The 24,756-nt window shown below is 36.6% G+C and overlaps 1 protein-coding gene across 1 annotated transcript in view; it reads left to right on the top strand.

Moving 5' to 3' along the window:
* Positions 1-8,653: 8,653 nt before the first annotated feature.
* The window catches only part of LOC149794398 (platelet-activating factor acetylhydrolase IB subunit alpha2-like), a 29,814-nt gene continuing 13,711 nt past the window's right edge, over positions 8,654-24,756 (top strand). The window contains exons 1-4 of the mRNA XM_089968583.1: positions 8,654-8,810; positions 13,222-13,311; positions 17,098-17,214; positions 18,899-19,021. Coding sequence (XP_089824709.1) covers positions 8,724-8,810; positions 13,222-13,311; positions 17,098-17,214; positions 18,899-19,021 — 417 coding nt within the window. The 5' untranslated portion in view covers positions 8,654-8,723. The remainder of the gene's footprint in view (positions 8,811-13,221; positions 13,312-17,097; positions 17,215-18,898; positions 19,022-24,756) is intronic.

The following is a 24,756-nucleotide window of genomic DNA, read 5'->3' on the forward strand; positions in this document are numbered from 1 at the left end:
ACTATCATCTGAATACAGGCTCATGAAACGGATTCAGGCGGCAATGTTTCAGTCGCTAGCTACCGTAGAAGATGATCATGTGAAGGAGTTCGTTCCTCTCTCTGCCGCCGTAGAAAGAATTAAGTCGTTATTATCCCACGAGTATGAGGCAAAGAAAACGATTAGTACCCGTATAAGACTATTAAGAAAAATTATGTTAGATCGTGAAACGATCCAGAGTAACCCCGTCCAAAGTAGTAATTTTGAAGATGACTGAGATCTTTGATCAGAAATATTATTTCTGAATTTGATGGGTTAGTTGGTACTTAGATTCATGCAATTTGCAATTTTGATGGGCTACTTGGTACTTAGAATCAAAGATTCTTATTTATTATTTATTTCTGAATTAATTTATTTATTTACTGAATTAATTTGTTTTTCTTTTACTGAAATTTAACAAAATTGTACAAATTTCTTAATTTTGACTACCATTTACCCCATCAAAAACATAAAATTGTACAAATTTCTTAATTTGAGTACCATTTACCCCATCAAAAACATAAAATTGTACAAATTTCTTAATTTTGACTACCATTTACCCCATCAAAAGCATAAAATTGTACAAATTTCTTAATTTTACAAATTATTTATTTCTGAATTATTATTTTATTTCTGAATTAATTTATTTATTTACTGAATTAATTTGGTTTTTTTACTGAAATTTAACAAAATTGTACAAATTTCTTAATTTTGACTACCATTTACCCCATCAAAGGCATAAAATTGTACAAATTTCTTAATTTGACTACCATTTACCCCATCAAATTTACAAAATTGTACAAATTTCTTAATTTGAGTACCATTTACCCCATCAAAAACATAAAATTGTACAAATTTCTTAATTTTACAAATTATTTATTTCTGAATTATTATTTTATTTCTGAATTATTATTTATTCATTTATAACTCTGATGGGTGAGTTGGTAAACCCTCCATTACATAAAGAGCTACGATAAAGTCTTACGACTTTACATACAGATTTATTACAAGTTCTTCTCCACGTATGTCAATTAAGCGATTAAGGTGGTCTGTGAGTTTAAAATTGATTCGCGTTAACATATTATTGTGACACCGCAAATACACAGGATTAGTTGGTTCTTGCACGATTAAACTTCCAGGGGGAACTTGTGGTGTGAACGTGTACAGGATGTATCCTTGTTGAGCCTGATTTGATCTTCCGAGATCTATTTGATAGCTGCCATCGATTACGTCACAAACCAGATTGACCGCGACCGTCGGTGTTATATTAACGATCCCCGGAGATACGTGTCTTCCGCCGCCATGTGGATCATTATCATATCTGAGAACGGTTGAAGGTGGTGGCAGTTTTCTCCATGCATGGAGTATTTTAGGAACGTTTTCGTTGATAAGATCATTGAGAGATTTTTTTAACTCAGTTGTGTCAAATTCTGGTAATGTAAATTGTAATGCTTCCTCGGAAGTTTTTTTGTAATGATTGGTAAATAAATCATCAAAAGAATCATCTAACATTGAACCTGTTTTTTTACCATTAAATACAATTGTTATGACCGATCTACTAATAATTGTTGTATTAACATCATGAAAATCTGATATAACTTTATTTAAATGTTGTATTGACTCAATGATTTGTTGTTTTACATCATCGCTGTAAAATTGTGTAATACTAGAAAATAAATTCTGTAAAATTTTAAATCGAGCCTGATATTCATCCTTAAATTTTTTTTCTTATTGATTCAATTACTTCTTTGGTAATTATTTTTCTACTAAATAAATAATCAAAAATAATTGTATCAGCGTAATCATGAGCGTTGATTCCATCAAGATAATTTAATCCGCTTGCATAATTACTCACGTTCGTAAGAAATTCATCTAACTTCGGTTCTGGTAGTCCTTCATACACCCGGGGAATTTCAGGCCATCCTAGCACGGATCTTATCGTGGATTGATAAATATCAACTACGTAATCAGACGAGTTTATTTCAATCGTCGAGGACAGGGTGGGTTCATGAACATTAATTGATATTTTTGATTCTTTTCCTGTTATTGATTTTATTCTACGTTGAAATTCCTCACTGATTTGTTCGACCTCATAACTGCCAGTTGGTATTCCAACAACAACCCAGTCAGGTGTTCCATCGGGTTTGTTGTTGTTAGCAAATACGAGCGAATTATTTGCTGGTGTACCATTAAATGATTTTGATCTGATATTTGGCCAGCTGTAATATACTCGTAATTGTGCTAGTGCTATTTCTTTTACTGGAATTGCAGTGGGAAAATTAACACTAAATTCAGGATTAATTGAACTTACCGAGATCATCGTTATCTTTGGCGGAGTTGTGTTGGTCACGATCTGCTGGAGTAATTCTGTCATTATTGATACTTGTATCTTTAATACCGATACCTTCGTCGTATATTTTGGTTATCATTGAAAATTCGAAATCAGATATAATTCCATCACTGAGACTTGCTGATAACAACGAGGATAATTTCGAGTATGCTACCGTCGTTGTATGTAATTTTTTTTTGTAATCGGATAACTTTTCGTTCGTGCAAGTACATATTTTTTTGTGATGATATTAAGCACACCTGCAATAGTTGTTGCTGCTGAAATACAAATAGTTACAGCTACTGGTGCCATCGTTGTCAACGCTGATAATATGACACCGGTTCCAGCAACAACAGCGGATACTGAATAAACAATCACATCAACGATAACCAATCGTCGTCGATATTTTTTTACTTTTACTGTATATTGATCGACTTGATCTTTTAGCGCAGCCTGCCATTCACGCGCTTGATTGTATCTGTATTGTGCACCGTCCATATATATTTTTATGCAGTAACCAATTGATGTGCTTCAGCTACAAATTCCAAACACCACCAGTAAGATGTTGCGGTTAATGTCTTATCAGCTGCTTCCAGAATAAATATTTCCTCGGTTCCGATATTTAATATAACAGATACAACCCCGGAAAACCTGTCGGTGGAATGACGCCATGGAAACGTTGTAAATATTTCAAATTTTGCAGCACTAAACACAGACAGCCTGTACACGCCAGTGACTGTTGCGGTATATTTGATGGTATTATTTTGTTTTGATCATGTTGCAAATCCCGATGATACCGTGCATACGATGTTTGTGATATGCCCGGGAGTTATTTCAGCTGGAATTTTAATCAGACTGGTTTTATTGATAATCTCAGGAATTCCCGCTACGATGTCTAGCTGTGTTCGTTTGATCGTGTCTAGGTTACTTTTGATATCAACGAGTTTCATGTCAATGACGGGAGGAGTTCCAAAGAACTTATTTATGGCATCATCGATTTTCTGAAAATTTCTTCGAAGCCTTGTAAAACCGGTTACGTGAACATCATATTCGGCCCGCAGCGTGGATCGTTTTCCATCCACGTCGTCGACGTATAGTTTGTTTGCGACGTCGTTGTCAGATTTTGGAGCTGTTACAGCTACTATTTTGTTCCCGTTCATGCTAAGTTCACCTGTCATTGTGTCACCGGTGTTTCTCACGCGATTAGCAACACTTTTTGCAATTTCATCTCTGATGGTTTTAAGTGACATACTTGAATCTCTGATTCTACCACCGTCAGTAAACACGGGAATATTATCCGTAACTGCACCGAGTACTCGCCGGACTATATCATTCCATTTGATATTACTGGTTTTTAGTTTACCATATCGATCTTGAAAAATAACAACTTCATCTGGGTCAACTCCAGCAAGGTTCATAATATCAGCAAGGTCATCTTTAGTCGCATACTTTGACAGATCAACGTCGGATTTTATTTTCTTACTAGTAGAAGATCTTCCGTAAATATCAACCATTATAATAAGACCCGTTGTTTAAAACGCCTTACGCGCAACAAATCGGTTGCTTGTATAATCGTGCACGACTTTATGTGGCGGCCTGGATGATTTTGATATAGCGTCGAGTACATTAATTACTTCACGGCCGCATATTGGCGGATCTGTCATTGTTTGTGTGGGTAGCGTTGAATACCAAACTTTGGAACCAGAGGTTCCTGCGTGGAGTGGTGCGACATACTTGATAAATTCAACAGGTGGAGCTAACCCGTATGAATCAAAATAAACAATTCCACGTGGATCAACCGCGTATGATACCCAATGAGTACCGGGTCCGGAACGTTTGTCAAGATTAATAATACCTGTTTCAAGTTTGTTTGGTTGTTTCGGTAATTGATCTCGCATAAAAACACCTCTAAAGGCGGATATTTTTAATTTTTTAGCAGCATCAAGTAAAAAAAATTTGATGCTGGAACGTCTAACGAAGTGACCCTGGAAGCCTTAGGCCTCTCCCCCAACGAGATCCTGGCAATCTTAAGCGGCGTCCCTTTTTTTTGTTATATCGTCCACCAGTAATTTTTTCGAAAACTTTTTTACCCGCCGCTCCAGCAGCCCTAACGCAACTGATTTGCTACGGCTGGAGCAGCTGCAGCTATTAATGCCGGAATGGCCGCGAGAAATGGGAATATACCACCTGTTTTAACCATGTCTTTGATGGCGCTCGGGGAGAGATGGAATTGAACTCCAGTTTTTGATTCTAGGGCTTTATTGAAATGTTTAATCTGATTATTTGTCAACGATAATTTGTTTGGACCACCACTAATCTGATCTCGTTTTAGTGATATTTTAGTTCCGCATTTGTTGGCGGTTTTTGATTGAAGCTTTTTTACCTGACCGGGAGTCAGAGTAACATTAACATGACCATACGACATTTTTTATATAAATAATATTTTTCTAAATAACACGATTAAATATTTTCCACCGGTGCATCAACGACCCTCATTCGACCACTACCACCTTCAAGTAACATGGCTTTGTCGCTAAGTATGACCGCGATCGCTCTGTAAAAGGCACCAGCACCTGGTGGGTTAGTAACATGAGCTCGAAAGTGTATATCAACAACAGATTGTTTGGATAAATCAAGATGTTCTAGTGAAAAATAATAAATCGGATATAGACCTGTAAAATCTAATCGTGATATTTGCAAACCGGTATCTATATTTTGATCACGTCCCATGAATGACATTAAACGATGATATGCGCGCGCTACATGATTTTGATCAAAATTTAACAATATATCCTCAGCCGGTTCTTGATGTCCATTTATCCGTAAGGAAACTTCACTAACTCCAAGGTTATCAAATATCATATGTGAACGTTCTTGATCATTTATCCGGTCAATATTTTGCAGTGCAATAAAAATATGTCGTGGTGCAGAAACACCCTGTTGTGATGCTATATGCCATGTAAATAAACCATTAATATTGCTTTGAGCAGCATCTGTGGTTACTGTTAACCATGATAGCAATGATTTACCGCCTTGATCCATAAAAGATAGTAATTTTTGTTCCTCAGTAATAGATGGAGTCATTACTGGCATCCATAGTGAAAGTTTTGATATATTTACTTTACCTTCACCAACACCAGCACCTCGCCAGATTGCATCATTATCATCACCTTTTCTTACGAGCACAATTGTGTGTTTAGCTCCAAAGATGACTTTTCTAACATTTCTGCAAAATCCAAAGATGTGAGATAATGGAATTGCACACGAAAAATTTCTATTATCTCCCGACAGCGCCGCTCGGCGTGTTGCAAATCCCAGGTTGTAAGTCGCATTAACGCCTCCAATAATATCAAAAGCAGCACCTGGTCTGTCTGCGTGTTCAAAATCAATTGGTTGTGGATTAACTGCAGAATCTACTGGTGTCCTTATTTTGGTATACTGAACATGATCAGCGTGGTTAGTAATATCCTTAGCAAACATCATTGTTGGACCGGCTGATCTTGTAAAGTCGTCAGAATATCTCGCCAGACCAATTATTGTTGTGGCAACATCAACATCCTTCTGAATTGATTCAATATTTTTTCCATCAATCATGTATGTGGCGCTATCAAACAACGCCATAATCCCGTTGTTGACAAAACCAACACGTAAATTAGCAGCATATGGCGTATTAGCTACAACATTCGTTACAAGTCTACCTTCTACTTCAATAAATGCCTCAGCGGGCAAGAAATATCTACTTGTATCATGAACCTGTAATTCGATTCTCCCCCGCTGATTTGGTAGTCTTGCGTCATAAGAATAAAATTGATAATCACGTATAGATTCATACTTAAGGACAGGTGCCTCCATATCAAATGCTGGGTCCGATTCGCGCCTGAACATTTTTATTATAGTTACCATTTTTCAAATGATGATCATCGTCGACGAAGACCGCTTCCTGCTATTAAATTTGCTGTTATATTTTTTTCTGCTTCTTCAGATATCGCCGCTAGTTTTTGATTTGCAGCCTGATTTATTATTTTACTAACATCTGCAGGCATCACCTCAGTACTTGCCAGTTTCACCGGTGGTTGTTGTTTTCGTCGCAATAATCGTGCTAGTCTTTCCTTGATCGCCGAGAACGCCTTACCAGCAACATTGACAATTGCACCAGGAGCTTTATCACGAACAATATCAATAGCCTTCATCGATAATTGTTTTGCAACAGGTGCTACTTTTGGAGCTATCCTTGTAAATAATCCCTGAATGACATCACCAAGTCCATTTCCGTAAATAACACTATAGATTGGTAATCGTGAGTTTACCGCTCTAACCTGTGTGGGTTTACGATGATTATCATGCACAGTCATCTTATTTTATTTACCATTTATCTAATCGCGGTGACTAATCATCAACGAGCTCATCAATAAGTTCTCGGTAAACGCCAATATCCATGATACCACCTTGAAATAGTCGCCGACAAATATCAGCTGCTTCATTAATTATTTCTGGTGAATTATTTCCAGCTCGTTTTCCTCCTATGAGAACTTCTAACCGTGACACGTCATTGATGATATTATCAGGACATAAACCAGATCCTGTTTTAGGTTCATCTTGAGGTGTTTTAAATACTGGTGGTTGCATTACCGGAGTAAGTACTTCAGTGGTGGCCGGGGGTGAGTCACCTTCTCGAAATCCATGTGGTGAATCTATCGGTGCAAATGTTATATCCGGTGCAGAAATTTTACGTAAAGGTGAAGGAATTTTCTTCGAGGAGGGTGATTTAAGTGACTCTTTAGTCCTTTTAATTTCCGACTTCAACCTTTGCTGCGGCGAAGAAGATTGCTGTTGTTCTATTTGTTGCAGAGGTGGAGGAAGCTGATACTGGGAGGACTCTCCTTGTCCTAGTTGTTCCCGTCTCCCTCTAAGTCTATTTACTTCTTCATTAAATCTTTTAAATTCTTGACCTCTAGCTTGTTTTTTATTGTAATATACGCGATATATCCATTTAATGAAATCATCATCACCTGTTTTTCCATAAAAGGGTTTTAAAAAATTAGATTTATCAGATATATTATCTAATATCATCTTAGGTAATTTCTCTCTTTCAGTTTTTCTAATTTCCTCAACAACTCCTTCGTTAAATCTTGCAATTAATTTTAAGCTTTCTCCTGCTGATTTGGATTTAGATGCAAGTTTTTTTCTCACATCGGCGACTTCAGTACGAAGTTCTCCAATACCTTCAAGTATTTCCTCACCAACAGGTGGAGGTTGAGCTGCAGCTATGTCAGTTGGAAGGTCTCGTAAAATCTTCTTTGCCTGTTTAGTTCTTCTTGCTATTTTTTCTGATACCGGAAGAAGATCTTCTTTGATGACAGTTGTAACTTTCTCAGTAGCTGCAGTGACGGGCTTAAACAGTTTTTTAGTGTCCTCTTCGTACTCAACTTTTGCTTCTTGCTGCGCTTGTAGATTTTTTCTAAATGAGTCTCTGACAGGAAGAAATTTTTTAATTGTTTCTAATCGTTCTCGAGCTGTTCTTGCAGTATGAGATTCTGGATGTATCATTTTATTATAACATAATAATTTAATTAATATCAGCAGAAGAGGAGCAGCAGAGAGGGTACCTACCAACGTTGGTCGTCAAAAAAATAAACAAAAATAAATAAACACGTAGAGTACTTTATTTTTTCAGATACTATTTCGAACTGAGGTTTTATTAGTATAATCGGTCATTACAGAAATAAAACATCTCAAGGAAAAGTTCATTTGTAAAATCTTGACCTTCTACGAGATGATTTTATTTGTTTGTTTTATTTGTTTTGTCGGAATTCTATGGTCTGTTCACCCTCTCTGCTGCTCCACTTCTTTCTTTTATCTTCTACTAGTAAAAGGTTTTGTAAAAAATAATTATATGACCGAATTGCTGATTGAGCTTGAACAAAGATAATGACTGTTATAGAACAAACCGAGTAAAGTTTGTATAGTGTCATTAGCAAAAAGAACATTAAAAGAATACATTTTCCACGGTTTGATTACCGAGCTTTACCCTTATACTCCATTTCTTTTATCACCAATTTTTGTCCATCAAGTGCCACGCTATATGACTGATACGCATTACGACTGATTTTCTGAATGGTGTCTCTGTCAATCTCATTAGAAACTGACTTTTTTGAGCGAAAAAATGTTATATGTATCTCGTTGATTCAATACAGAGATTAGCACCGTTTATTCACACACGGTCGGTGAGAATCCGGCGATGTGTTTTTGTTCATACGTATGTTGCTGACTTTTGGCAAAACCGGACACTCGCGCAGTCCCGCCACCTGTCGCTTCCGGTTTGCAAATGAGATGAAAATTGAAGCTGACAGAAGCTAAAATTTGAATCTGTCTGTGCATGAGAATAAATACTGCCCCTATGAACCCCGCCGCAGTGCCCCAGCCAGTAGAAGATGTTCAGGGAGACGATCGATGGATGAGTCAGGTATCCTTTAGCTTTTTTGAAGGAAAATGCTGTAGCTAATAGGGGTTCGACATTATTAAATAGTAGCCAATACACACACACACACACACACACACACACACACACACACAAAAGAAGAATAAAATAAAAATGATTGATTATGCACACTCTTACATAGTTCATAACTACCATTTCATCCTCAGACTGAAGTGGCTTTCTGCCTCCAAAGTAGCAGTACCATCTTCTGGAAAAAAACATCAATGGTCAAAATAAATTTTGATTGCAAGACATTCATCAAATGAATGTCTTGTTTTTGGTTTCCTACATATCTGTATGCATATCGATTTGAGGTGCATGTCGCATTGAGGTTTACAGATTGGACTGAGTTAAATTTACAAAAGTGTGGACTGCTACCTGGATGCCAAAACCAGTTGGAAAATATGGTAATTTTGACTGTGAGTCAGAACTTTGGTATGGCCCCATATGTTATGCCTCTCCTTCAGTCAGTCTGTTACCAATTAGATTACCACTCCATTGGCCTAGTGGTTATAGTGTCCACCTCGGATGCAGGAGGTCTCGGGTTCGAACCCCAACTGAGTCATACCAAAGATTTATACAAATGGCTAACAGCTGCCTCGCTAGGTGCTCAGCATTAAGAAGGTAGAGTTAAGACTGGTCTGCCTGGTGACTGGGTGGGACATCATGCTACATGTCAATGGCATAATGCCACAGTGCTAGACATCACTATAAACTGACTCAGGTTTCCACTGTCAGCAATTACCAACCTTTGTGGATGGGTTATACTTTGGATAGGGACGAACCTTATAAATTTGAGTCTAAGATCAAGTAACTGAACCAAAAAAGAAAAAATATTTCTGCAAATTAACCCTATCAATTTTATCTAAGATCAAGTAACTGAATCAAAGAAGAATGATTTCTGCAAATTAACCTTATCAATTTGAGTCTAAGATCATGTTACTGAATCAAAGATCAAGTTATTGAATCAGAAAGGAAAAATTATTTCCACAAATTAACTCAGCTTGCCCACCATGTACAGTTAAAAAAAACATTGTAGATGGTATGTACTTTTGGCAAGGAAGAACCATCAGTTTTGAAGTCCAGAGGTCAAGGTCACTGTGACTGAAAGAGGGAAAATGGATTTCCACATAATAATTCTAATTCACATCATCAGTTACCAAACTTGAACTTGGTGTAAAGAGAAATCTGTTTGTTTGGGGTCTAAATTAATGTGAGACAGTGTGACTAAAGAAGAACACAAATGGATTCTGCACCATAACATTAATTTTACATTACATTCATGGACCAGACTCTCTGGATGATTTGCATCTGGGTTATGGAAGAAAACTTTGATTTTACGGTCAGAAGGTCATTGGTTAATGTCTTTGTTGCTGCAAAAAATTGGTTTTGTAGAATAACTTTGGTGCTATATTAAATTATTTGTGTAAATGTTGAGGATGGCTTGCTTTTACAGTTTAAAGAAAAAGTCTTTAAGATTCTGAGATTGAAAGGTTAGGGATGTGATGTGGTCATGATATGTCTGTATGGAGTGCATAACATGCAGACCACTCCCCAGCAGACTGATTGTTTTTATATGCCAATGCTCAACATTTCTTGCCAGCATAGGTGGGAGTCAGACAGACCGATCCTCCTTAAGTATAGAATTGGTGCCAGATCTCATGTATATACTTCATTATACTCTAGATACATTTATAGCCTCAGATTGAAGTAGGCAAGCAGGCCACCATATTTACTGTATATATTGGGACACCATAAATTAATTTTTAAAGTAATTTTTTTGTGTACTGGATGTTCTGGGACACATCATTATTTTGAGTTTTAAGTTATGGACACCTTTTAAATCATTTGAAAATTACATGTCAGAAAATGAATTCAGGCTTAAAATTGATTTTTAACAATTCTGAAAGTGTTTACTTGAGATAAAACACTTTAATCCACTGCAGCATGTTCTAATCAACACAACCCTTCTTCTGCACATGTATGATCCATACTTTCAGTGCATGAATATATTTTTGCTTCCTCGTGCCGTGAAAAATAATCATTGGAGACAAAACACATCACCTGAAGCAGAAACTGCAAGGACTAAAGTAAGTTTTTTGTATGTGCTCCGGTCATGCAGATTCTCACACTTTTAAGGTCCCTTCTTATTGACAGTTCATCAAGGAATGAGATCAGAGTACACCAGAGTTTCATCCATGTTAATGATCATATTGTCAGCAAAACCATCTTATCTTCTGCCCTTCACAAATTCATTGAATGATTTTATTTTTATTTTCTCCCCCAAATCTTCTGGGAAATGCTGGGTCATCGATATCCATGCGTGAAGCCTTATATTGTGTTGCTTTAAAAACTATTCCATTGCTTCAATTTATTTTCAAAATTTCCGTTAATACTGGTAAGAGGAAGCAAAGTTGGTTTTCCTATCTCTGCCAGCTTGGTATTTAAAAAAAAAAAATAATTGACACACTTTAAAGAATCCAAACTTGTTTTCCAAGGTCGGCTTGCTTTGTAATAAAATAACATTCTATTTCATATCCTGTTGGTAAGTTGAAACAGTGAGTTTATTCACCACCCTGGCTTCTATTTGCTTGCCATCTGTAGGTCATAGTTGATACAAACAGGCATTGATATTTGTAGGGTAAATAGTGTACACAGCAGTAACTTACTTTAATAATACTATTTGTAACACATGTTAGCAAAAAGATTGTAATTTGTGCTCACAGTGAATATTTTCAAATAATATTTTTTATTTGCGAGTTACTGTCATATAGTTAACCTGGATATAATGCAATCTTGGTTATTTTGCATTTACGTTTTGCCGTGTGTGAATGGTATGTGCCTTAAGTAGTCAGTTGATATTTCTCCAGCCCTCTCTCTTTCTATCTCTTTCTCTGTCTCATTTCCAATTTTCCTGGATCCAGTTTTCAATTTGATAACATATTCAGACCTTGGAGTACGACCAAACACAATTCATTTCTCCATATTTATGTCAATTAACAATGTTTGTTGTTGTTCTTGTATGGTTTAATGCCATTTTTCAGCACTAGATAGTCTATACATGGTGGCCAATATTAATGGTGGAGGAAGAACCCAGAAAGAACCACCAACCCACGAAAAACTACTGGCAAGCTTTCTCACATACCCACATTGGCTGAGCCAGTGACTTGAACCGATGCAGACAGGTGAGATGGCAGTGATCTGTAACAGTGACTGCTTTAGACCACTCAGCCACTTGGGGCCCCCCCAGCGTTGTTTGTTATCTGACATAATACACAATGCAGTATGGATGCATACTCGACATATACAGAGTTTTTGGATATATTTTTTTCTTTATAAATTGTTCATGATGAACAAAGAGAAATATATGATAACAGTATAAAGTTAGTGTCTTTCGTTTTATTATCAAATAAGTGCTTTGTTTATCAATGTTAGTGCCAGGCGTGTGTGTGCAAATTGAACACAAATTTATTTCTTTTCTCAAGTCTTGGGACTTGTGACCTAGGTGAAAAGAAGTTTCACCATAAGTTCTGGGACAGGAAATATTAATTATTTTATCATATCCCAATCTATGCAGTAAATACGGTACCAAAATAGGGAAATCTACCTCAGGCCCAGACACAGACTTCTATTATCAAATGTGGACAAGAATTAAACAGAGAAGGTCATTTTTGGCTCATTTTCTTTCCTTGCCCTATCCTACTTCCATAAAGAAATGACACCATTGACATGCCACCATTGTCAAGTATCCAGGTGGGTGATGGTGGACTCAGTCACTTTGCTGTTGAATGGGAAGAACTTTGCTCCAGTGACATATCGGATGCTGCAAGTCATTTCAGATCATATTCAGTGTCCCTCCCCCACATTATTAGGGGTTTCTTCAAGTAACTGACCCAAAGGATCCATTTAGATCCAGTGTTCTACAGCAAGAAGTAAATAAAATACATGCTGGCACATTATATGATGGCTCTGTGAAGTTTGCAGTTGAATCTAAATTGTAAGTAAATAGTATGTTTGGATTGTCATCATATTAACAAATGGGGTTTTGTTTCGACAGCATGGGGATTGCAGTAATACCAACTGTTCAGCATCACGACCAGCAGTGCTTTTTCTTTTATTCTATCCATAGCTATTGAACATGATAGTGCTAAAATATATGTAAACACTAGTGGCATAAAATACAAGACTAACTAGCACAAAATTAAGGTGTTGCATTGTTTGAAATTTGTCACATTTGTTTTGTCCCCAAAGGTCTAAATTTACATAGAGAATAAAGCTGTCAAAGTGGGCAGATGGGCAAATGCATAGTTGCTTAGTTAGGTTCTAAAATTTAGTTTTGTCTTTGGATTTTATCATACAGTCTGTAGTTTAATCATTCTATTTTATTTCTTTGCAGCACCACAGGTTTCTGGCTGAGATAAAAGAGAAAGAGCCAGAGGTTGTGTTCATTGGAGACTCCCTCATCAGGAACCTGAGTCTGACACAGGTACTTTCATAATAGGGAACCTGGATGGTGCAACAATAATAATACTTTAGCCCTCCCTGTCATAGGTTTGATTCTTGTTTGAAGCAGAGGAGAGGGTAAGAAGTCACCCTTCCAGAGTTGGTGGTTTTCTCTGAGCTCACCAGTTTTATAATTTAAAGACCACCTGACAACACCCAAGTCATTAACTAACTGGGATTTCTATTTGTTTGCCTGGGCAAGCTGACTGGAAAATTGAACTTGCGCTTGGTAAATTTGAGCTTGGCCCAAACATAATATCCCAACATGAGTAAAACAATAAGATAAAATATGGTATATTTTAAGGAAATCACATTATATTTATTGAAGCTTTTGTTTCCCTTTTATCTCAGGTGGCACCTTAAAAACATATGCCGCTAGTTGAAGTTACCGGTATATGTAAGATGTATATGTGTGTGTGTGTGTGTGTATAACTCATGTAGATAGTTATGTAGATTAGAGATAGAATGCAGATATAGATGGAAGAGCAAAAGCTTTTGTTGTTGTTATGGGGTTTAACACCATTTTTCAGCACACGATAGGCTATACATGGCGGCCAGTATTAATGGTGAAGGAAGAACCACTAACCCATGAGAAGCTACTGGCAAGCTTTCTCACATACCCACATTGGCCGAATCCTAGACTTGAACCCACGCAGACAGAGGTGAGATGGCAGTGATCCATAATGGAGAGCGCTTTAGACCACTCGGGGGCCCAAAGAGCAGAAGCATTCATGTACATGTATATAGACAGATAAAGGGATAGTTAGTGTTATGACTCAGTGGTCATAAACAAAATAACAGAAGTAAACCCTACAAGTTTTGTACAATTCTACAAATAATTTAATCATCAAATAATTTCTGTTCAAGCTGAAATGAATTGAATATACTGAATAAATTTCAGATCCATGTATATATTGGTCCACCAACAGTCCTGGGATGTCAAAATGGCATTGTCCAGAACTCCTTTGAATAATTCACAATAGTCCCAGAATGATATTATTTTCTTGCAGATAATATCAAACTGCAACATAAAACACATTGACAGACTTGATGTTACAACAAGAACACAAGAAATGGGAGAAATTGTATGATTGTTTGGTACTTATATACGGGCATAAAAGATACAACACATATCTTGTGACAAATTGCAAATCTCCCACATCATACAATAACTAGCATGATCTAACCCTTCCAATGAGAAATAACATAATTCATCTAAGAATCCACCTGACTGACCTGTCCAGTGGGAAACAGACTGAAACTTGTTAACATATTTATCAATTATGTTATTATTTGTAACTGGAAACATGTACGTACACGTCAATTTATAGATCCTATGCAATTGTACATTCTTAATATGTTAAAATAGAACCTATGCATGTACAAAATTTCAACTCAAGATAATCACACCAACTTACAATCATGAATAAACCTTACAGAAACTATAGATATACATAACAGTAGAATTTTTTTGGGAAATAGCTACATTTTTAAGCATGCGAGATTGAGACTTAATGGTTTATTTGTACTCATAACTTAAGGATTTGTGTACACTTTCTTTGTCTATTTACTTAACAATTATCACAGTATTTGAGTATCCGACTTTTGATAATGATTTGAGAACATTTTTGTCCATTTAATTGTTGGCTAAGCAGTATGTACAGAGTATCCTGTCATTATGAATAAATAACATATCATAAACACCGCATGTGATGCTACATTTTCCTAACATCAGTCATGCTTTAAATGAAATCCTCCCGGTAGTTAATCATTAGAGAAGAGTGTCTTTTATTTCCATACACGACACCTGTCAAAAAAATCACAGAAGTTGTATTTAAGGTAGTTAACACCTACTTGCCATACAAACAGCAACATGCATCAATACAATCAGAAAAGCCAATTGTTTAGAGTCTGCAATCAGACAAATAGCCCAAGGCTAACTAAGGATCGGAAAGTCCATGAATCCTTGATAGGTACAAATAAAATATTACGATTACAATTTAACTGATGAGCTAAAATATAAATATTTATTCCTTCTTTATTAAAACTTGGTTTAAATAGTAAATGTTCTTATGATAACATCTGCACGAGAAAATTAAAGATTGACATTGAGTATAAGATGGAACTGACACACACATAGATGAAAGAAACCATAGCCAGATATGCAGAAGAAGAATGCTGTTCATGTAAGTGCTTAAAAAAGATGTTAACATATTAAAGCGGTGATATCGCAGGGTATAAAACTTGCGGAACATAAAGCAATAGGAACTGAACACGACCCATTGTCAGTAAATTAGTTTGCACTGAGTTACTGTATTTTACTTGGATTGACATTCAATAAAATTTCTTGTATACCCTTTCAATTTTGTGTTCTTGCCTGCAATCTAAATTATTGCAAATTTGAGCTTGGCCCAAACCAAATTTGAGCTTGGTTTGGGATTGGGCAAGTGGATTGGATTTGTAAATCCCTGAATGATAGCTTATCATCCATCACTCTTGCCTGTCATTCATATACAAGTAATTTCAGTGATTATTGTAAAGCCTGTTTTTAAAGGACAGTCAAGGGATATGGTAAAATTGTCCTTTACAGACTATATATAAAGCACAGTCAAGACCTTACAGACATCTTCTTTATGTGTAGGTCATTACTCTTGATATCCTCATTAGCTCGTAAAGTTATATGGCTGTTAACTAAAAATGTGAGGGAAGGGGTTCTTTTGGATTCCTTCGTACAACTTTTACTGCACTGTTACATTTATTAGGAATGATGTTGTTCTTGTTGATTTTAATGGCACTTACGACACATTATTCACTATGTTATGCTGAGGAAATAGGAGTTACCGGTAATCGCCTTTCCCATGGACACAAAGAGGCAGTCAACCCTGGTTGGCCTGGGCAGGTAATGAATCCATGACTGTTAGATTGTAAGTCTGGTGCTCTACCAAGCAAGCTACTGTAGCTCCTTTATAAGAATTAAATAAAGGTGTTATTTTATGTACATTTTTACATTTTACATAGCTTTAACAGTTTTACATTTTAAGTTTTGTTGCTCAAAGTTTACATTTATTTGGAAGAATTGATCTGCCAAAATGTGTGTGCAGTTCATTTAGAATTTTACCTATAGTTGGTACTACACAGTCACTTTTGTGCTGATGTGCCATATTGACTAGTACGTACATCTGTTTCACACGCTTTTCCTTATTTGCAAAATCAAACAAAAAGTGGAGCACTGAAAATGTGTTCCATTGCTTAGAATAAACCATAGTTAACAACCCCCAGTTGAAAAAATTATAGTTGCCAGTCACGTATCTTTAGACGTATGTAATTCAGAGTATGCTGATCAGTCTGTTTCTTTACTTAGTGGAAAATGGGGACCTGTCAGTTTTTCAGTTCTGTTTGTTTGATATGGAGGTAGCAGATGGGCTTTTGTACATTTATATTTTTGCTATTTATATGTTATTTTTGTAAGGCCCTTTCCACAACTCACTCTAAACCTTTCAAAAGCAAATAAATTCTTAGAATTTGCCAAGCAATTATTGTTGTCCCCATGCTTTTCATTTGTCATTTACATTTAAAATCATCATTTAAATCACCAATTATTTGCATCAAACTTTTACATGGATATTGCCTCATTTACTTGGACTTTAGTAACAAATGACAGATCTGTTTGCATTCCAGTTCTAATATAATTTTGTTTCAAGGTGGAAAGATTTATAACTGAAAACCTTTATTACTTGTCTTCTATTGACTTTTCTTTTTGTATTTTCAGTTATGGAAGCAGATGTTTGAACCTCTTCATTGCCTCAACCTAGGAATTGGAGGTGACCAAACTCAGAATGTACTGTGGAGGGTTCTTAATGGAGAGCTAGAAGAGATTTCACCCAAGGTTAAGTCCAGCATAATGTACAAGAAATATAGGTTATAGTCCAGTAACAATACCATTATTGGGGTATGGTTAAATCTAAATAGAAGACTGGAATTCATAGTCCTCTGGGTGTCATATGATGTCTGTGTGCAGGGACAAGGACTGGTTTCAGTAGCTTGTCTGAAATGACTTTGCATTTCTTGTTTGAGAGAGTTATTGTTAGTGATGGTATGTTCTGAATGACATTTGAAGCTATAATTTGATCTGTGAATCATTAATCAGTCAACAGAACATGGCTCAGTACCCATCATATAGACCTGTTATAAGTAGATCTTAATGTTAAACCAGTTGTAAAAGAACATGATACAGCAGCCAGACCTGTGTATACATAATTTTAGTACATTAAATATCATATGTAAAGATTACCAATGACTTAGCAATTTGCAGAAAGTAAAGAAAAAAATATAGAATGTAGAATTTCATGATTCACAAAATCATTGGAATCCATTATAGTTGGATATTTTTCTGCATTATTTTATCTTAAATGATCTTTAGATACTTAAGTAGAACAGTGTTTGTGATTTTTGAAACAACTAAATATTTAATAGTAAGTTGGATTACATTCATTAAATAAAATTATGTATTATTAGTATTAAATCACTAATTTATACAGTAATTGATTGTGTATAATTTATGACCATCAATATAATTTGCCAGCAAATCAGATTCAGTGTGGTTTTTATATATTCATTTCATTTGAATGACGTGTCATATTACATTAAAGCAGATCTTGGTTGATGATTTTCACTGTTTTACATTATATCTGGGTAAACTTGGTAAAGTCAGGCCCAAGTTTCACTAAAATTTGTCATCTTTTTCTATTTGAGGTTTTGCAGTATCATGTTTATGAAACATTGAACAAACGCTGTTATTTAGGCAGAGGTAAAGATGGAAGAAAGGAGGGAAAATAACACTTTATTTAAATGTGTTCCTCCAGGAATCTTTAGATTTTTCAAAATCGAAGTTTTAAGTGTTCCTTAGAGCTGACGAAATCATATTTTCCAGAGAGAATGAAACCAGACTATTTTTAGTTGAACTGAAGATACTATGACTGAATTTTATATTTTGATGCTAATGTTCATTAAAAATTCACTGTTGCAAACTTTATATTAAGAAAGATTCTAAAATATCTCAGGAGAGAGAAATTAAGAAGTTAGTAAAACTGGGGCCAGGCATTTTTGTTGTGAAACAGCACAAAACTTGATTGGTTTTGTATTTTATGGCAATGGAAGTAGGTAATATTTAGTGCCTAGGCAGTTTGAGTAAATTGCCTTGCCTAAAGACACACCACATTAAGCCAACTCTGACTGATCCCGTGGTAGGATTCAAACCTGCACCCTTTCTCTTATGTGCTATTGACTGAGCAACTGTGGTTTAAAAATTAAACCTAGCTTGTAACTCAGAATCCTACCTATAGTTGTAAGCTCTCTTTGAAATGTTGCATGTATGTAAATATACAAGGAATTAGATAGTCATGAAATGTTTGATGATCCTAGACTGTTGGAGAAAAAATAAAGCAGATCAGAACTGCTGAAATCTGAACATAGGAGTTCATATTTTGTGCTTATTTTCTGATATTCATGGCCAGCTGATATCACTAACTTGCAACATATAAATAACAAAAGCACCTTATATGCAATTTCAGGTCATTGTTTTACTGGTGGGGACAAATAATTATGATCACACAGCAGAACAAGTAACAGATGGAATACTGGAAATTGTACGTGTAATCCAGTCCAAGCAGCCCCAGGCCCAGGTGATTGTTACAGTAAGTGTATATTTCATGTTGAAATGCCCAGAATAATAGATTATTGGTTACAGGAGAACCTGAGTTGAAAGGCCACTTTCTTGGATGGCCATATTTGACCTTTGAATACATTACCCAATCACATTAACACAAGGAATCAAGGCCTGCTACCTACTGATCCAGCTTTGCTGGAATGAAGAAGAAAAAAAATCTTTACCTTTCCCCAGCTCTATTGTTAATAGAGACTAACAATATAGTATCTATGGGAAGTTACTCTTTGAACGTACACTCCTCCAGGGTACAGTAAAGATGTCCTCCCCTTGTCACAACTAGTTCATTACTAGTATACCACATTTTCTTCATTTTAAACTTTCACTCGATACAGTGAGATCATATTGATATACCTCTATACTTCATTAGAATTTCTATGGTAATATCAGCCATCCATTTGCAAAGTCAGTATTGTTTAGTTGAACGATCTTTGCTTCAGACAGTGGTAATTTCATTTTGTGTGTTTGAGCATTAATTGTGTATATATTTCCATCTTTGTGAGCTTGGTCACTGACCTTACCATTTTTAAATCTTTGCTGTTTATATATAATGATAAAACTGATGTATTGTGGGCACTGCTAAATTTTGTAATGTCTGGTAAGTTACAGCTTTGGTTCTTAATTATGTGTATAGTTTGCTCCCTTTGTTTGTTAGTTACATGATTGGGGGGGGGGTATTGTTGTTAAAGGCAAATAATTGCTCTAATTGTAAAAAGTTTTCTGAAGAGTCATTTGTACCAAATGTACTTCCCAATAACCTTGTAATGCTTGTGAAAGTTATCAGAATGAACTTGGTTGATCATTCTGCAGAACAATGCAAGGCACAGGGAAGTCCAATGCTTTTATCCCATCACTGAGTCAGTTGCAGAATAGTAGGGGATGTCCACCATGGACCTCCCCCACCAAAAAAATTTCATGGACTTTGCAGCTAGTGACCATCACTTTTAGACAACTGGAGCAGAAAAAACAGGATTCTGTAGCTTTGAACATTTTCCGACTACTCAGTCACTGTTAATATTCAGATAAGCATACTGATCCAAGAGATTATTTGCAGATGATGCCTTCAAGAGATTTTCTTCCTCTTCTTTTTGCCGACTAACATGGATATGATGGGAGATTTTGTTCCCTCTTTCTGGCAGATATTTGGATGTCTGCATACAAGAACAAAGCCAGAGTACCTCTAAGTTCATGGTGTTTTCATCTGTAATTGGCTGACTGCTGCTTTTCCAGTTTCTGATGGTCTTGCCAGCTGGTCAACTGGCCATTCATTCATACTTTTGATAAAATTTTGTTGTAATGAGTTGGGCCACAAACCATCCAACTGTTGAATCATATAAGGCCTGTTATGGAGATCTGTCTGGTTGGTCTGCTTATATGACCACCACACTGCTGACTAAAGCTGTAAACGGTATCTGGGTACTCTGGTACCCACCAGTTGACAAAAACCCTGGTAATAAAATAGGCAGCCATGTACCCATTTTTTTTTAAAAGTTCAGATTAAAGCCATCAGGAGCAAGTGAGACATAGAATAACGATTATGGTTTTAGGATTGTTTCATGTGACTATTGACTGCTGTGCATTTATCCATTGTTAGATCTCCATCCAATTTCCTTTTTTTCTATTTATAGTAACTGTACATGAAACTGTTCCAAGAAAAAAGATGGGTTTCTGGAATGTGAAACCATGTGTCACAGATTCATTATATCTTGATATATATGTAATAGGCCAGTCTAAATTGAAAAAGAAAGTGGTGCCAGATATTAAAATAAATAGGCTTTATCAATGTAACTCATGGATGTTATATGACTGAAAAATGTTAGAAGATAGGGATTTTGTTAAACTTTATTTTGCATCAGGAAAAGGACAACTCAATAACACTTTATGAATTATGGAAGAAGAATTTGACAGTGATTTAATACAGCATTCATCATGTGTAGACTTCAAAACCATTCTGCGAAAGTGAGACATGCAGACTAGTTAAAGTGAGTGTTATGCATAAATAATTTAACAATTTGTTTTGTGTCTATACTTGTACTAACTACTAATCAACATGGATCTAATCAGTTTGTGACAAGAATTTCAACTTCAGATCCAGATAAGTAGCAGAAATAAATGGACGTTCTTCGCAAAGTTTTCTGTAACTATGGCATGTAATATACAGGTTATTCTTTATGCTCAGATTTCACTTCTTTGCCACTTATATTAGTAATATTATCTATATAGTTATGCAAGGCTTGCATGATAAAGACAACCCATCCAGTAAATGTGAAGACACCCTCAGTGAATTTAAGAACCTGGATCCTGCTATGAAGAAGACTATGTTGGTTTTAAAGCTGCAATCTATAAAGGATCTTGTCTACACCTTTCTTCTAATCGAGTTTACTGGAACCATGCCTCTGTTGGTGGAGATTATGAGGTTGACCATTCTTCTGCATTCTTATTAGATTAAGGAATGTCTCATCATTGGTCCAACAAAATTATGGATCCATTCCAAGGTCTTTTTAGAAAGTCAATTACCAGCACCATTCACTGGCTGGTACACATTGCACTTGGATACTTACTGTGTAAAAGTTGAGTTAAGACAAAGATATAGTATAATATGTCTGTCCTGCTTTTCTGTAAGAGAGACCATCTAGTGTTTTAGGTAAAGCTGGTGGGAAATAATGTAGTGACCTCATCTTTGCCCAACTTAACTTGCTAATTGCAAAAGTTGTTAACAGGTCAGCTCATTACGCTATGGTAAATGTCCTCCTACAACCTTTATTTAGTTAAACAGGAATCTTAACTTCACTCATTTCTCTCCAGCCTCACCACTTTGTTCCACTCCAATTATTACCTTTCAGTTCTTGTCTGTTGTTTGGAGGCTGTGTCAAAGACAGGAGGAAGCAGTTGGCACAAGAATGACCTCATCAGTTCACTTTCTTCCCCACCAACATAAGTCACAATCCTAGTGGTAAGGTGACTGTTGGCAGAATAACAAACATGAAATATGATCAGCAGCTGTAATTTTGTCCACAGCAATATTTTAGATGAAGGGGAGAGGAAGCCTGTTTTGTTCTTACCAATGCTCAGAATCAATGACAATGGCTCTATGATCTTGCCAATATTATCCCAGTAGGCTTCATTTTTTTTCTCCAGATGATGAATGGGTTGTTTTTGATACAGCTCCCTAATGTCCTTCTTTTCTATGATGAAGGTCACAGTTGATCACAAGAAGACATTAATTTTACAGGAGACCCAGATTTTAATCAGCAATTGGTTTCAGAAATGAAGAGAAAGCTATGTCCAGCTTTTGCCCAAAAGCTGGCTCAACAAGATTGTAGCCATGCCCAGGTTCAAGATGGATGCTGCAGTCAGTACTGCTTTTTGTAAAGAGGGAAGAGTTCACAAGCAATGTACATTTGACAGACTTTTATGTTGCAATTCATCCATCTTCATACAACTCTGATTCCAACTCCATACAAGTCCAGGAACTTTCGCCACAACAATAAACTATGTCATCATTCACATTAGGTCACTGATTCCAACACCACACAAGTCCAGGAACTTTCGCCACAGCAGTAAACTATGTCATCATTCACATCAGGTCACTCTGATTCCAACTCCACACAAGTCCAGGAACTTTCGCCACAACAGTAAACTATGTCATCATTCACATCAGGTCACTCTGATTCCAACTCCACACAAGTCCAGGAACATTCACCACAACAGTAAACTATGTCATCATTCACATCAGGTCAGCTTGGAAACAGCATCTCTGGGATATCTGGACAACATCTTAAAGAACACATTATAAGTTGGATTGTGATTTGAGATGTGAACAGCTTTCTCAGCCACTGGCTGGGTTTTCTATGACTGGATAAAAGTCAGTTCTCTTCCTTTCCCCCCGTTTTATTCATGTTGGTATCAAGTTTCTGACTCTTCTCAATTTAGTTCCTCTTCCTCCTAAGACCATTACTTGGATATTTAATACACTGACTAAATTCCATGAATTTCTGCAAGTTTCTACAACTCATTGAACTCATTAATGTGGTTGCAGATTCTCGTTTTCTTAGCTGACTTTTTATGCACTCTTTACAAATAGCCTTTTTATGTCAGTGGCATCCATTTCCATTTCCATTTTTATGTCAGTGGCACCCGTTTCCATTTTCCTGGATCACTTTCCAGATCCTGACTCAGATAAAATACTTATTGAACTAATAGCAGAGCAGAGAGTGGCTGTTGGCAGGAATCTGTCTGGAGCCCCCCCCCCCAAAACCCCTGGAAATTACAATGTCTAGTCTTCAGCATGTACAGTTGAGATACCCACCTTGTGAGGCCATATTCAGTACCATTCATTCCTTGCACAGTCTCTGTGGTGAGGTTGCCCTCATTATACCAGACAGTTCCATGGTAGCTAGTTACCTTTCCAGACGGGGCCCCGAGTGGCCGAGTGGTCTAAAGCGCTCTCCGTTACGGATCACTGCCATCTCACCTCTGTCTGCGTGGGTTCGAGTCTAGGATTCGGCTAACGTGGGTATGTGAGAAAGCTTGCCAGTAGCTTCTCGTGGGTCGGTGGTTCTTCCCGGAGTTTTCCCGGGTTCTTCCTCCACCATTAATACTGGCCGCCATGCATAGCCTATCGTGTGCTGAAATATGGCGTTAAACCCAACAACAACAACAACAACAACCTTTCCAGACATGGGACCAAATTACCAGATCTCTACATCCTTGGCTGGGATTATCTTCACTAGTACTCCCTGCATTGTATTGCTGCACACGTAGGACATATTCTGATCAGGCTTAATATATTTGCTCATTGGTAGGAGAGGCTGGGCTCAGCACTTAGAGTGGTCTCACTCCAGGTCAGTCTTTCATCTGATGTGGACATTTTTGACTCATGTGATGATCCATCGTGTTACATCCAGTTTGAACCACATGTTGCCTACTGTTGTATCACTCTAAAAAGTGTGAGCAGTTGATGCACTTTATTTCCGCTGGGATGGGATCTGAGGATATTCCTGCCATCCAGCTGATTTCAAGAATGATCTAGAAAATAAGGGATCAGGCACACGTTTTTGATTGCCTCTCTCTTATATGACAAATCTTGGGTCAACAGTCTACTTGATCCAGTTATAGACATTCCTAAGGGAATCCTGATGACTTAAAACCTGATCAAACTCTATTGCAGGTCTTCATTTACTCCTGGTTTTTATCAAGAATGACCCAGAAAGGAATTAAGTACTTCAGTTGTAGGGATGATCTTGTGTGCTACAATGAAAGCATACAGATGTAAGCGACATGATTTAATAAGCTGGTTGGCTTGTGGGCTTCGATTCTGCAAATGGCCTGTGTCTCTCTGGGACTTTGAGGAGAAGAAATTTGCATAAATTACCTGTCATCACTCCATGATTTTTGACAGCTTCATAAATCATGGGCAAATGGATGTAGGTCATATCAAAGATTTCTTAACTTGTTGGCCACCTTTGATATGAATCAGCCTGATCATTCATGTTATTCCGCAAATGCAATGGGTAGTGTTACATGTATTTAATTTGTATTGTGTGTTGGCTTTTCTCCATGATTATATGTTATGTATAACTATATTGTGTGACTAACCTTAGTCAGTAATGGAGTTTAGGACCTACCTGACTATTTTGATCATTTTGTTTTTGTAAGCAATATATTCCATAGCTAATATTTCTCAATGATTCTATTTTAAGATCC

The sequence above is a fragment of the Sinohyriopsis cumingii genome, chromosome 8 (genome assembly GCF_028554795.1).
Source record: "Sinohyriopsis cumingii isolate HCF-2022 chromosome 8, ASM2855479v2, whole genome shotgun sequence".
NCBI lineage: Eukaryota > Metazoa > Mollusca > Bivalvia > Unionida > Unionidae > Sinohyriopsis > Sinohyriopsis cumingii.